A 14,669-nucleotide genomic window follows, 5' to 3' on the forward strand; every position below is an offset into this window, starting at 1 on the left:
ATCGTTAAATATTATTTTCTATTGTCTGTCTAACCTACTGTTGCCTCCTTTGACCTGGGGGTCGAGTCTTCTCTGGGTGCCGTACCCACGGGAAACTATATTATATAGTTCTCACCCCACGTGTTGTTTTGGGGTACAGGTTGCACAACGGCGCGCGGCAGCGCGAGGACAGGGCGTGCTTCGTAGATAGGCCTCACCACTGAGACTGAGATAGCAACACCCTGAGAAGTTCAGCTCAGTTCAATTGAAAAAACTCGATTGTAGTAAAAATGTATAAGTTGATAAATTAAAAGGCCTTATGTAATATGAAAGTAAAAAATTCTGAGATGAATGCGGTAATAGCCATAGGTTTGCCAACTTTAATGTTTTCTGATAATATGCAAGCTACATTATTGCTACGTGTCCTTGGACTCTATGCTATTGCGATGTGTTGATGTGTGACGCTAGGAACGTACAGGGAGGCTCTGTCCGTTCGGCGTTGTCGACGGCGCCGAAATCCGACCAATAGGCGGAACTGGGGCGTTGACGTTTACACTTGGGTATTCAAGAGATAAAAGGCAGCACAGAGAATAAAAGAAACGATTTTAGGAGGAGTAGGGACCTAGGATAGTAACCGTAAGGAATTACGCTCGTGAGGACAGGATTGTACGTGGTGTGCGAAAGGTAAATTGATTGGGTCAGTTTATAAACCTCTAAGACGGATATTAAGAGGTAGATTCAAGCGTTCAGTTTATTCTCAGCCAGTGAGTTCATGTTGGGTCGAACAAACATGAACCCGAGGGATGGGAATAAGCTTCTTGCATGACTTTCGCCCGATTTGGTCTGTACTAATTGTTTCGTATTCGGGCCAAAGGGTCGAGGATGATCTGAGTTGTCGTGTCGGCTGTTTCAGGGGAACGATTGGCACGCGATCAGGACGATTTCGAGTTAGATCGGCGCGGGATGGACAGTGGTGTCCCGATGCAAACGAGGAACGCGGGCTGGAGCTTCAGGAGCAGTTGACACACTCGTGGGAGTGGTCAGGCACACAAGCGGATGAATTGGCGCAGCGTCGCAGGAGGCGCTGCATGCGTCAAGAAGAGAGATTAAAGAACTCCAAGAAACAGTATCATCAGTTGTTGGACTTACCGTTTCGGGCTTGGTTATTACGAGCGGGAGTTGCGCAGAGGCATTCCCGTCGGGGGTCGGGTGATCCGACCTGCTGTTGGTTCGAGGAAGAAGCTAAAGGGAGCGTGCTTTAGTCGCTCTCATGTCTGCAAGAGGTTTGATCCACCTGCGTTTGATGGGAGAGGACTAAGATCATGGACTGATGGCAGTCGCTGGCGGACTCCATAGAGAGCTATTTTTCGAGACTTGTACACGGTGGAGCGGACAAGGTACGCTAGCGTGCATTTTGTTTGCACATCGCAAGGTGTGGGTCGGACGAACATCAAACAGAAATCGATCAACCTAAATGTTCCCCTATGGGTGGACGGTTCGGAATTAATCTCTCTGCTTTATTTCCCTGATAGTTGAAAAGAGAAGCTGGCGCAGGACAGGTTTTCAAAATACGACAAAGGAGATCGCTCCGTGAAGATGATGGAGCGAGAATTCTTCCCGTCTCGTGGAAGAGTTCTGTTGTCCCGATGTGGTACAGATGACAAGATCGAGTGAATGTTTTGTTCGAGCGACATTCGCCTGATATTTTAAGCGGCTTGCATAATCTTAAGTGCAGAGTTTTGTGAAGTCTTGGATCGGGGCCTATGGAATGGCAACGGCAATGCTTTCGTGCCGGAAGAGCAGCGGATCTGAGGAATGTTAAGCGATGTGAAGCACTACGGTAACTCAGATGAACAGGTCAGTTTTGCATTCTCTCGACATCTCCTCTACCCGACATATGTCAAGTATGTAGTGATTTGTGGTGGTTCCCACTGGCACGACGTTGGTGCACGAAGGAAAGTGCATCGATGTGGACACGGAAACAACCCGCGGTTATGAGTGCTTGCAGTGATAGTATAATTGGCAGACGATTTTCTCTCCAGGACAGCCTCGGGGTGTTGCCACCTGTGGCACGGTTTGAGAGAGCAACGGAGGATAGACAATCAGTGGGTTCGCGCGAACAGCAAGTGGCCGTGGATAAGCGTTCCATATGGATGGCGAACCTACTGCTGAACAGTTGGCACGCTTGATAGGTATGCAGTTAATTAAAAGCATGTATTTTTAACTATGGTTAAGCTTGGTTGATTGCATGTATTATTTATCTTCGTCTGTCCTTGTATTTGATGTTACTGAGAATAGTATGATCAACGGAACAGATTAAGGATCGAAGAACCAAACATTGCTTGTGTTGTGAATGTGTAGTGTACTTGTGGAAAGGTAGAGTCCTAGAGCACTAGCAAATCGGCGTGGTGAGAGCGCGTATAGAAGTAGATCAGGTAATGATGGACTAACTCGCAACTAATTGCGAATTGCCTGATCACGAGAGTCTAGTCGTTCTCAATAGTCGAGAGAACTCGTGTAAGACGAGCATTTTGAAGGTTGTTCTAGTGATCGACTGTGAAATAGATCACTGTTGCGTTTGCGTACGGTGACGTAGACCTAACATTATCTGTTCGAATCGAGGTCAATGGGTCGTGTCGTGTGTTGGTGCAAGGCAGAGATTGCGAATACTAAGATGAACGTATAGCACGCGGTAGATGTTGAGGCTCGGGGTTGGGTGCCTCGTTTAGTGAGATTCGTTTCAGCCGTTCGAGTGCAAACGGTGGCCAACAGTCGCCCAGACAAACTCAGTAGCCATTTAGCATTGTAAGTGTGAAGCGTGCAGAGGTCCACTCGTAGGGCTGGTGCGCTCGCACTACGGCGTAGGAGCGATAGGGGTCCGTTGTGGCTCAGATGGAGTGTGTGTGAAACGACGTTAGGGGTAGTGCTGGAGGACCGATCCGTGCGTGACCATTGGTGGACTGTGGAAGCTGGACCCATTGGCCGCGCATAAGTCAGTTGTGAGAAGATAGCGGCCGATACCTACAGGCTAGGGCGGAAGTTTTGGGGGCAGCGACGGTAGTCCGAGCATAGACCCAGGTACGTGGTAATGACAGTGTTGGGACGTGAAATCGGTGATGCACACAGAGTGCATATGTAGGGACCCAACCGAGAATTGTTGTGGTTTAGGGGTCTTGTTTGCTCCTGCGTTGGAGTCGTGTGCGATTTCTCCAATGAGATTTCGAAGTCCCCAATATTGATTAATTGGGTCTACGTTTGCGAGCGGAGGCATTTAAGTCGGCCGGTTAAGATTAGGCATCGCCCTAGAATCGGATCGGTACTTATGAACCGATTGTGGTTTGGTTTACTCGTTCATGACTATAGCTGGACCTACTCAAGGGCTTATGGGTCGGACCGTGGAAAGCAAAGGTTGCGTCCTATGGTCCTTATGATGAATTAGTCGAATTGCCTAAAAAATAAGCATCAATGACGAGTTGAGATTGAGAAATGCGAACAAAGTGCTTCGTAGAGAACCATTTGGAAAAGTCAGTATAGTAGGGAATGAAGATGCGAAAATTTGGATAATATTGATCTATCTCATCCGTTTAAGCAGTGAGATAGTATATGTTCTAGTTTCGGCGACGAAACTTTTTGTTAACGGGAGGCATGTAATATGGAATAACTTGGAATTGCGATGTAACTTTGAATCTCGGGGATCAAAGTGAGTATTGAGCTTAGTGGGACATCATCTCGAGGTGATTTGTGATGTGTGTGAATGATTCTGCGAGATAATAAGTGTTTCGGCGCAATTGGGCGGCGAACGAATATAATAGAGAATTTTCGGATTTCCGCGCTAACTTTGATTAAAAGATTAGTTAAGGCCGTAAGGCCATAAATTGTAGGTATTCCGAATCATTGTGAAGTTTTGGACAGCAAGTGGTGTGCTTTAAAGGGTTTTTGCAAGTGTTTCAGTGCGCGTGAGTGCAAAAAGGTAGAAATTTCTGAGCAGCTGTAATGAAATTGGAGCGATTCTATTGCTATTCGCTCAATAATGTCAAATGAAAGAATTGCTCCAAATTTAAATTGGTAGCTTATTGAAGGTCCCTTGGTATATTTGAGTGTTGGGTGAAATCGGAGCGAAAGCGAAAATTTAGAATTGTTTCGTAAAGAACCGGGACTTGAGAAATTAGCAGAAATGCACCCCCAGTGTCAGAAATTATGAAAATTGGCAGGATGTCAGGAATTTTTAATGAGGCTAGATTTGAAAGTTTCTAGATTTTTTCTGGACACCGTGTAGAGAGGACAATAGCATCTGCGAAGTCATTGATAAGGTTACAGTTCGGGACAGTTCGCCAGTGACAAACGAGGTCGAAACTGAAATGTTAAAATTTCAGCTGGACTTGTTAAGTAAAAACGAAATTCCTGCAATTTGAGCTCAATCGGATCTTTCGGAAGAACCTACGAAAGGGTATCTGATCCGAAGGTCGCTAAACGGACTCAAGTCGAGATGAAATGGCTTTACTGTTAATATTGTATCATTTAAAGGCTTATGTTATAATATTTGTAAATCGTAAAAATTTCTGAGAGTGATCTGCTGGTAATAGATAGTTTGCACTTTATGTTTTCGATACATATGCAATCTACTACTTGCTCAGTTCCTGCTTTGGAACCTTTGCTATTGCATTGTTTAGATTGTTCGGTTAAGAACGTACAGGGCGAAGGCTCTGTCCGTTTTCGGCGGTCTTGTCGACGGAGCCCGAATCGAGCCAAATAGGCGGAACTCGGGGCCCATAAACGGAAGCACATCCTGTGAAACACTAATGCCATAGGAAAGCATCTCTACCAACGTAGCACATAGGGCCGCTAAGCCCTTGCCGCGGAATCATCTGCCGCGTCCAGTCTCGTGGGTTCCTGTACCCAAAAACACACGGGGTGGAACTATATATATGTTCAGTGGTTCGGCGCGCGACTCCGCCGATCTTCCCACTAGGTCCAAGTTGGCACAGATAGATAGATGAAAGTATATGGAATACTACTTCTTTATCTACTATGACCATCAATGCCAGGTTGCATGGAACATCATCTAGCATAATCTACCATCATGCTACTATGCGCTTCACAGTGAATAAATACAACACAACTTAGTTATGCATGCACTTAGTGCTCTAATTCAAGGTATGGAATGCGAATACTCTTTGCTTATTCATGTTATTACCAATCCGCTAGGCTAACTTGCCTAAGATACTCAAATCTAGTAGGTGAAGAACTACCTCACTCTTGTCTCACTCTTGACTCATATTCAAGCGTCTGATCCCATCTCGGAGTCCCAGGCAAAGAGCTACCCCGCCCCTCGCACGACTCCAACATCTCAGGTCCTAGGCAAAGGTCGCGCCTTTGCCCGGACTTACATCTCCAGGTCCTAGGCAAGATTACCCGCACTTTGCCGACTCACGATCATCGAGCCTACTAGGTCATGGGTACTCCACTCAAATTCTCATAGGTGAAGGAATAGCTATTTATGATGCATGAGCTAAGTAAAGCTACTATGAACACTTAGTAAGTACTATGAACAACAACAACAACTATGGAAGCAAGCTTCATGAACAACAATAATGAGTATGACTAATATGATAACATCTCAAAGTGAACACGCAAAGGGGATTCACAAGCAAGGCTCCATATCAAACCTCCGACAGGGATGCTTAGCCTGCGACTTCCCGAAGTCGCCTGCGGATAACAACGGCTATACAGAGCAGCAAGCCAGGGTGCCTCTCTACGTGACACTCGAGAGCGCACAACTTGAGGGGAAGCCGACCCACCAAGCGCGCAGACAGGCAATTGAGCAATGTCAATCGACGAGCATCAAACCTCCTCTAAGTGTATATCATCATGAATCAGGAGGTGTTCTTGTATCCAATCTCCATCGTGTCTCAACTACCTAATGTTCTCTATCAAGGTCATCAACATATCATGCCACTCATCATGTTTTCTATAACTAGTGCCATGTCAGTTTGACTATATCAAACACTAGTTACATCATACTGTTCTTTGCAACATAAGCATCATCATCTCTATAGGTCTAGATTTGATTATAGGTTTTCATCATATAATCATCATACATACTAGATAATGGATCAATCATCAAGATGTATAGCTACTAGCATGCATATATAAGCAATAACCATAACCATCTAGCACCTATATGCAATAAATACAATATGCAACTTGATCGATTAATGTATTCAACTACAGTTTAATCCATATTAATCATGCCCTTATAGGGTTTCACCACACTAAGTCCCAATCTCATGCATACTAGGTATAAGTATTAATCAAGTAACACTACACTCCCACTAGCATGCCATGACATGTAACAATTGCCAACTAGTACCCTATAATGCAATATCCCAATATGCAACTTGATCAATGTTAACTAGAGTTTCTAGTACAACAACCAATCCATTACTAGTTCAAGTCATATGTGTTTTTAGCACAATGAGTTCAATGCCACTTGTAAGCTATGTTTTAAATACAACACTAGGTGTTCATTCAACTAGAGTCTATCAACATTAATCTTGTCATTATAGGGTTTCACAACACTATGTCCCAATCACATGCATACTAGATTCAAATGTTATATCTAGCAAGCTACATTAACACTAGCATGCAAATATAGATACAAGTTTCTAAACACCCTATATGCAACATCATAATATGCAACTTGATCAATGACAGTTTAAAGTTTCCAATGCAATAGCCAATACATTACTAAGTTCTCATCCACACCTATCATCTCATTATAGAGTTTCACATCACATATATATAAACCTCAAGCATGCTAGATATAAGCACTAAGCCCAATACATTACTCTTTCAAGAAGCATGCAATATGTATATATATATATATATACCTTTATCATCTAGCACCTTATAATGCAAAGCTCGATATGCATAATTGATCAAGATAGAGATACTTAGACATAGGGAGAAGCCCGATTGCTTCGGGATGACACCCCCCACCTTTTACCGCGTTCCGATTGCTTGTCGTCACTTGCAATCGGCCTCCCGCGGCGCACGCCGCTCGGCTTGACCCAATCCGTGCGCGACCACCAAACGACCTCCGATCCGCGATCCGAAAATTAAAGGTCTTCGGTTTCTTGTTCCGATGCTTCAAATCCGTTTTCAGGATTTTACGACGTCGCCTCGGCCCTCCAGGCGAAAACAAAGCCTAACGTCCGTTTCTTTAATATCTTTGTAACGGCTCGTCGGATTGCCGAACCGTCTTCGCCAACGCGTTTCGTTACCTAGCAATTAGGTTAACAGAGGGTTAAAAGAGATCAAACCCAACAATTTATAAAAATCCCATTTTGAGCCCTAGATTTCAACTATTGTAAGAATACTCTACTACAACCTTAGATTCATGCAATAATCATCTATTAGGCATCAATGGGCTCCACTAAAATCATTTCCAAAGCATTTGGACCTATCTTTAGAGATCTACCATTAAAGCCCTCATTTTGGAGCTCTAGGTTTCAATAGGTAAAAATCCACCATTAGAACTTAGGATCTAAGCAGAACTCATCTACTTAGCATCTAGGAAAGCTACTAATTCGTTTCTAGAGCTTAAAACCCAAGCAATAGAGAAATGCCATTAAAGCTCTTAAAGCTTACCTTCAAAGCATGCTCCAATGGAGAGGAAGAAGATGAAGTTGATGAAAACCCACCCTTGAGCTTCAATCTCCACCAAAATCCATCTAGTTTGGGAGAGATTTAGAGAGAGAAAGGGAGCTTTAGAGAGAGAGAGGGAGAGTTTCTCTCTCCTTCAATCCATGCGTGTGTGCGTGTGATGCTTGGGTGTGCACGGTTGAGGGAAGAAGAAGAAGCTGCTGCTTCTCTTATAATTAACACCCCTCAAAACACTATTCATCCCGGGCAGCTTGAAATCTGATATCTTTCGCCGGAGCTCCCTGAATGTCCGTTTGAGCTCAAACTTGACAGTCATGTTCGGTTTTACTTAACTTAACAAGCTGACGATCACTGATTCAGTTTCGACCCCGTTTGGTCACTGAAAACTGTACCGAACTGCAATCTTTATCAGATAGCTTTCGGATTTTATTTCTCACTCTATGGGTGTCAGAAAAATATGAAACCTTAAATCTAGCCTCATAAAAATATTTCTGACATCTCTGCCAATTTTCATAATTTTCTGAGACTGTGCATTTTCTGCTAATTTATCTGCCCCGTTTCCAACAGAAAATTCTAAATCTTCTGTTTTAATTCCGATTTCAGCACGGGTCATTCCCAACTTATATTTCACTTCTCTAAATTCAATAAAATAGTATCTCATACTATTTTTATTTATTTCTATTTTTATATTTAAATCCGGTATATTACATTACACCGCAACCTTACCGGAATCATTCAAATGGCTCTCCAACCAAATGGACACCGTAACCTCATGATTTTAGAAGTCCGGTACCTTACATTCTCCCCTTCTTAATAAGAGTTTCGTCCCCGAAACTCAAATCACTCCTTAACTCGACTTATCGAGCAATCGGAAATTCCAATACACTTTCCCACCTCGGAGTGGCCTTTCACTTATTAGAACTGTTCAAAGGCCCACCTCGGAGGATGTGAGACTAGATATGCTCACATTTGCTATGTGCAACATCAAAAGTGCATTATCTTCGAGCTTTCCAGCTCCTCCACTGTAACCCCCGAGGTTTCGGAAGAAATATCGAGCTGTAGCGAAATTGGCTAAAGCATGCGAATAAGATGAATGGACAAGTCCCAATTAGCATTCCAACACAGTTGGAAGAGCTAAAAGTAAGCTCAAAAAGAGTTGAAAGGGTTTTGGTATCGAATGGCGCGAAAGAGAGTGGAAACGAAGTCAAAAATGACATTCTGGATGTCTTGTACCGGTACAAGACCAATGGTTGTACCGGTACAACCAGCGAAGTTCAAGGCTTGGAGCTGCCAGGCCTTGTACCGGTACAAGGGGTCTTGTACCGGTACAAGCCCTGCGCAACCGAGAGAGCTAGCTCTCGGGTTGGGCTGTCTGCCAGGCCTTGTACCGGTACAAGGTCCCGTGTACCGGTACAAGGAGGCCGAAACAGCAGGATGAGTTGCAGATTTTGGAAAAACAGACGGGCTTAATAGGATATTGTTACAACATGTGATGAGGGGTTATTAGAGAGAGTATTTCCTCTCTCTCTCCCACTCCCACAGCCCCTCTCTCTCTCTCTGTTCGTGCAAACCGGAGAAGAGGAAAGAGAAGAGGAAAAGAAAAAGAGAAGAAGAAAAAGAGAAGGAAAAGAAGGAGAAGATGGAGGAGAGGAAGAGGATCATCACCATCATCATCCTCTTCATCTTCTTCTCTCCCTTGGAGCTCTAAGAGAGGTAAGCTTCCAAGCCTCTCATGGTAGATTTTTGTAGAATGGGTTTTAAACCCTAGATCTTTGGTTTTGATCTACCTACAAGCTCTAGAACCTTGTAGAGGCCAAGAACCCATGAAATCCATGGTGTTCTTCATGAGGCTCTAATGGTGGATTTCTAGGGTTTGCTTTAAACACCCTATAAATGGTTCGAATGCTCCTATTTGAGCTCCTAGATGATAAACAAGCTCTCTTTTGCTTGTTTTATAGATCAAATCCAAAGTATTGAGCATATGTCATGTTAGGGCATCCCAAAGAGGGATTTTGCTCATATGGGGTTTTGATCTATTTTGACCGCTTGGAAACCTAATTGGGGACCTAACGAACGCGTTGAAACGCTTTGTTCGACAATCCGACGAGTATACGCGAAGTTATTGACGAAACGGTCAGTTCTGGTACAGATAGCCGCAGCACGCGGGATAAGCGCCTAAAAATCGTGAGATCGGAACCGGAGCATCTTGGAGTCAAGGAATAAGCACCGGAAAAGACGGATCGCGATTCGGAGGTCGTTTGCTAAGTCGCGCAAGAGATCGGGCCCAAACGGGTGCCGAGTGCCGCGGGAGGCCGATTGTAAGTGTCGACAAGCAATCGGAACGCAAGTTAAGGTGGGTTGTGCTTACCGAAGCGACTAGGTCGCCCTTTATGTCTTAGCAATGTAATCTCATGTTGATGCATATGCATGTAGACAAGACTAAATGGTGCATTAATAAATATGCATAGAGTAAATGCAAGTAAAATAAAGAATGCATGATGAGCATGATAAATAAATAATGCAAGCAAGTAATTGGAATGCATGATGATAATAATGCATAGTGTAAATGCATGTTAAATAATGATGCATAGAGCCATCCTAGTAAATGTTAAGTAGAGAGCATGATTAACATAAGATGCAAATGCTAAATGGAAAGCATGCTAAGTAATTAATGCTAGTCGATGTAAAGAATGCATGTACTAATTATGCATAGATGGAAATGCTAAGTAGAGAGCATAATGAGCATAGCATGTATATAATTATAGTTAAAGTAGAGAATGCAAAGTAGCATCATGAGAGCTAAGTGACATGATAACTCTAGTGTAAATAGAGTTGATTGGACAACTAGGTTGTCAGATAGATCGAGTGGCATCTGACCTAGTGTTAAAGAACATAGGTTGATTAGTAAACCTAGAGTCGAGCAATCTAGGTGTGTGGCATTTAACCTAGTGTCAGTAAACCTAGGTTAAACTAGTAAACCTAGAAATGGACATCTAGGCAAAGATGATAAGAACCTAGCAAGTGTATCTAGGCTAAGTGATGTGGACATAGAACCTAGAGTGTTGGAACCTAGGTTGATGAGTATAGTGGTATAGCCACTAGATTGAGCTAGGTCGACAGTATAGGGTTGGCTATGAACCCTCGACCTGTGGTAAGTGGATTCCGGAATCCCAAGACTTTGCTATGTTCCTTGTACGGGCTAGGGCGTTCGTGCGACGACTTCGCCGCCGAGCTTTGTACCGAGGTTAGATTGGGGGCGATCATATGGAGATCACCGCCCGGGGCTTGAACCATTGTCGTGGCATTTGTGCGACGATTTCGCCGCCGGATGGTTAAGCCATTTGAGGATCAGACCGCCAGAGTAGACTGAATCCATGCTGGGTAAGTACGATGCGGGTGCCTCCAGGTGACTGAGTCTGACATGACCGTTGTTGGGTGTGGTGCGACCCGTTCGCCGCCAGACGGTATGTCATGTCTCGAGCTCACGCTGGGTAAGTGCAACGCGATCGCCACCGGTGGTCAAGTCTTGTGACTCGAGCCGTGTTCAGCGTGTGCGACGATTTCGCCGCTAGGAGGCTCAGTCAGAGAGAGTGCGGTAGGCTGTTGAGCAGCCAGTGCGCGGACTATCCGCAGATGATTGACTCGAAGCCGAGTCGGGTGGTTAGCTATGATAGGGTAGAGAAACCCTTATGAGCTAGAGATAGAGGCTTGAGCTAAGGTAATAGAAACCTTAGAAGCTAGTGGTTAGTGTTGTGATCCTAAGGTAACGGAAACCTTAGAGTAAAGTTATGAGCTAAAGTGACCAAGTAAAAGTAGAATTCTAATGATCTACTAGTTGTTGCATGATTTGCATATCGCATATTGTGAGGCATGGCATGTATTTCAATTGAATATATATATCTGTTGTATATTGTTGAACTAACATGTTGCAGTACCTCCTCGGACCTATCGGTCGAGCTTTTCCCTTGGGTGGCCGTACCCACTGGGAACCATGGAGTTAGTTCTCACCCCACGTTGTTTTGGGGTTTTCAGGTCGTTCGTGTGCGGCGCGGCGGCGCGAGGCGAGGGCGTAGCTCAGTAGATAGCGCCCCACCACAGAGACCGAGGTAGCAGTACCCTGAGACAATCTAGCTTAGGGGTCTAGAAGACAAGAAAAGAAAATGTATCAAACTTGTAAACTCTGATGTAATAGTGAGATTGTAATTTGAAAGTAAAAATGTAAACTGAAACTGTGATGTAAAGAGTGGTTGTAACAATGAATGCTTGTAATAGCAAGTAGAATATGTATTTGATACTTCCTTATGCAATCTGGATTGATATCCGTTCCTTGTTGGAACATTCGTTGATTGTTTGGATTGCGACGCCTTGGACGTACTGGGGAGACTCTGTCCGCGTACAGGGGAATTCCCGGTCCGTTCGGCGGTCTGTCGTCGGCGCCGCGACCCGGTCCAAATAAGCGGTTGGTCGCGGGGCGTGACATCCACAGAGCCATCGGCTAAACCGATTACGTCGGCTTCCACAAGTGGACCAACGGTCCCAAATACTACGTAGGCCCGGCGCCTAAACCTGTCGCAACTACGCATAGCGTCTCTCGCTCGCATCGCAGACCCAATCATAACCGGGCGAAATTCTCACTTGGGAATTCGCACACACTCCAACCAGGAGCAACCAAGACCCCAAACCACGTCAAGTCCTCGGGTTGGGTCACATTCAAACTTGGCGCATCATCGGTCACACGACCTACGCATAGCATTCCACGCTTTCCGGGTCTAAGCTCGGACTACCGCCCCGACCAAAACTCTGCCCTACCTGTAGGTATCGGGGCGCTGTCACTCACAGCTGACTGTGCCTGCCCAATGGGCTCAGGCTCCACAGTCCACAAATGGTCCAGGCACGGGTCGTCCCTAAGCACTACCCGCTAACGTCGTCCTACACGACATGCTCTATAGAGCTGCACGCACCACTCTCGGCTCCTAAGCACCTAGTAAGAGCCACCAGCCCTACGAGTGATCTATGGCCCGCTTCGCACTTAGCAATGCTACAGTGCTACTGCCAACACACTCACCCGGCTGAGTCAACAACCGCACTCTATGAGTAACCACGCTCGAGCGCTCCACACAAGCCCGGCATTAGGCAACTCTGCCTAAGCGCACTAACTACACGAGCATGACTCGCCCAATAATCGCCACCAGCAATTTGCTAGTGCCATCAAGCTCGCTACCTGCTCCAGCAGGCGCTACGCTCTCACTGCATAAGCACGCTCGGGTGTCTACGCTAACCCGTCCACTTGGTCCCTACTACAGTAACACATACAAGTAGTAGCCAATGACCACAAGAAAACGCATACAATTTCTTAAGTCTACAACATGCAGAAACGTATGATTGCCTCAATTAAATCATACCTGCCATGATGTCACGCTCCTCGACCTCAACAGGTCCCTCTAACTGAGCTGCAACTGCTCGACCGCTCGGAGCCGACCGGGTCACCTCAAGCTGACGCGGCGCCATCGTACGTCCCACCGATACGGTAGACGGCGGAACTCCAGCCAACTGTCTCGGAGGCACTGAGGCGAATGTAACAAACGGTGCAGGCGACGCTCCCTCTGGGCAGTAACGACTTATATGCCCCGCCCGACCACACCTGAAGCACCGTCCCGCCTTATGCTCACAATTTCCTGCGCGATGCTCTCCACCGCAGATCACACATCGCTTAGGCCCATAGCCATCAGACTACCTCACCCGATACTTCGGGGGCTTCTGGGAACTAAACTGTCCCCTCGAACTACCGCCAGGTCGCTTCTTTACTCCACTCTCCTTGAACGCCTCGCGTTCCTGTCTCACTTCCCCAGCTGCAGCATCGAGCATCGTAGGACCCGAAGCCGCCAGAGGAACACTAACCGACGGGGAATGTACCGCCATCGGAACCGCTGCCAGGCCCTCACCCTCAGCCGCATTAAGCACGCGAATCGAGGATGCGGGCAGACCACGACCTTCAGTCGTCGTCGCGGTCGCCGCCGCTACCAGCTGCTCCAAACACTCCTGGAGCCGCTCGATCAACCTCCCTTGGTGCTGAACCACGCCAACTAGTGCAGTCATCTGCGCCCGCAGTTCTTGCGCCTCACTTGATCCAGCTTGTTCTGGCACCTCGGCAGGCTGTGCCGGAACGGATCTACGCACGTAGTGTCTCATTGGTGCCATTAGCTCCTGAAACACAAGAACTTGGTCAATCACCTTAACTTGTTAGCTTCGCCGCAAGAGCGAAACAACACGACTCAATCGGGCGAAAGTCACACCAGGGTGCCTATTCTCACCACTCAGTTTCATATTGTATGCATCCAACATGAACACTCTCGTGTGAGAATAAACAGAACCTTGAATCCACCTCTAACATCCGTCTTAGAGGTTTACTAACTCGACCCAATCAATTCAACTTCCGCCACCGTATAGGTTTACGTTCCACTCACGCACCTATAACCTTAGGGTTCACCGTCCTAGGGTCTCCTAGGTCAGTCCTAGACTCTCTCTTTGCTTGCTCTTAACTCGCTCTGATACCACTACTAGTAGCAAAACTTACACTTTAGAGCCCTAGGTTACAACTAGGCAATAAATCACTAAATTGATCCTAGAAAAACAATACTAGCAAGGTTCACTTTAGCCCGGGCCCATGCCTCTTTATGACATTGGCCCAATCTCTCAAATAGTCTAAGTCCTCAAGCCTCTCTAGGCTTCCAAAAATCCCTAATGTCGCAATTAGCAAATAAGCTAAATGCATGAAAGCAAGGTTCATTTTCATAATAGGGATCTTAGTTTCAAATCTCAACCAGAATGCTATTTCACACATGTATGCTCTCTACTACCTAGAGGCCCAAAATTTTACTATATGCAACATAGGCATTTTAAGCATTCTAAAATTCACAATAAATACATATAACAAGAATATGCATACTTTTTTATTTTATAATACTTAAATCATCAACTATGAGATTTTCTTATTGTGTGGCTAGTCAAACCCACCGAACCATCGC

At 45.5% G+C, this 14,669-nt stretch overlaps 1 protein-coding gene across 1 annotated transcript; it reads right to left on the reverse strand.

Annotated features, from left to right (window-relative positions):
- Positions 1–12,515: 12,515 nt before the first annotated feature.
- LOC109704305 lies at positions 12,516–14,050 on the reverse strand. The gene is made up of 2 exons (XM_020225060.1): positions 14,027–14,050; positions 12,516–13,848 (listed from the first exon to the last, which is right to left on the reverse strand). Exons 1-2 carry the CDS (start codon positions 14,033–14,035, stop codon positions 13,375–13,377), a joined length of 483 nt encoding a protein of 160 aa, XP_020080649.1. The 5' UTR covers positions 14,036–14,050; the 3' UTR covers positions 12,516–13,374.
- Positions 14,051–14,669: the final 619 nt, after the last annotated feature.

This window comes from Ananas comosus, unplaced genomic scaffold, assembly GCF_001540865.1.
Source record: "Ananas comosus cultivar F153 unplaced genomic scaffold, ASM154086v1, whole genome shotgun sequence".
NCBI lineage: Eukaryota > Viridiplantae > Streptophyta > Magnoliopsida > Poales > Bromeliaceae > Ananas > Ananas comosus.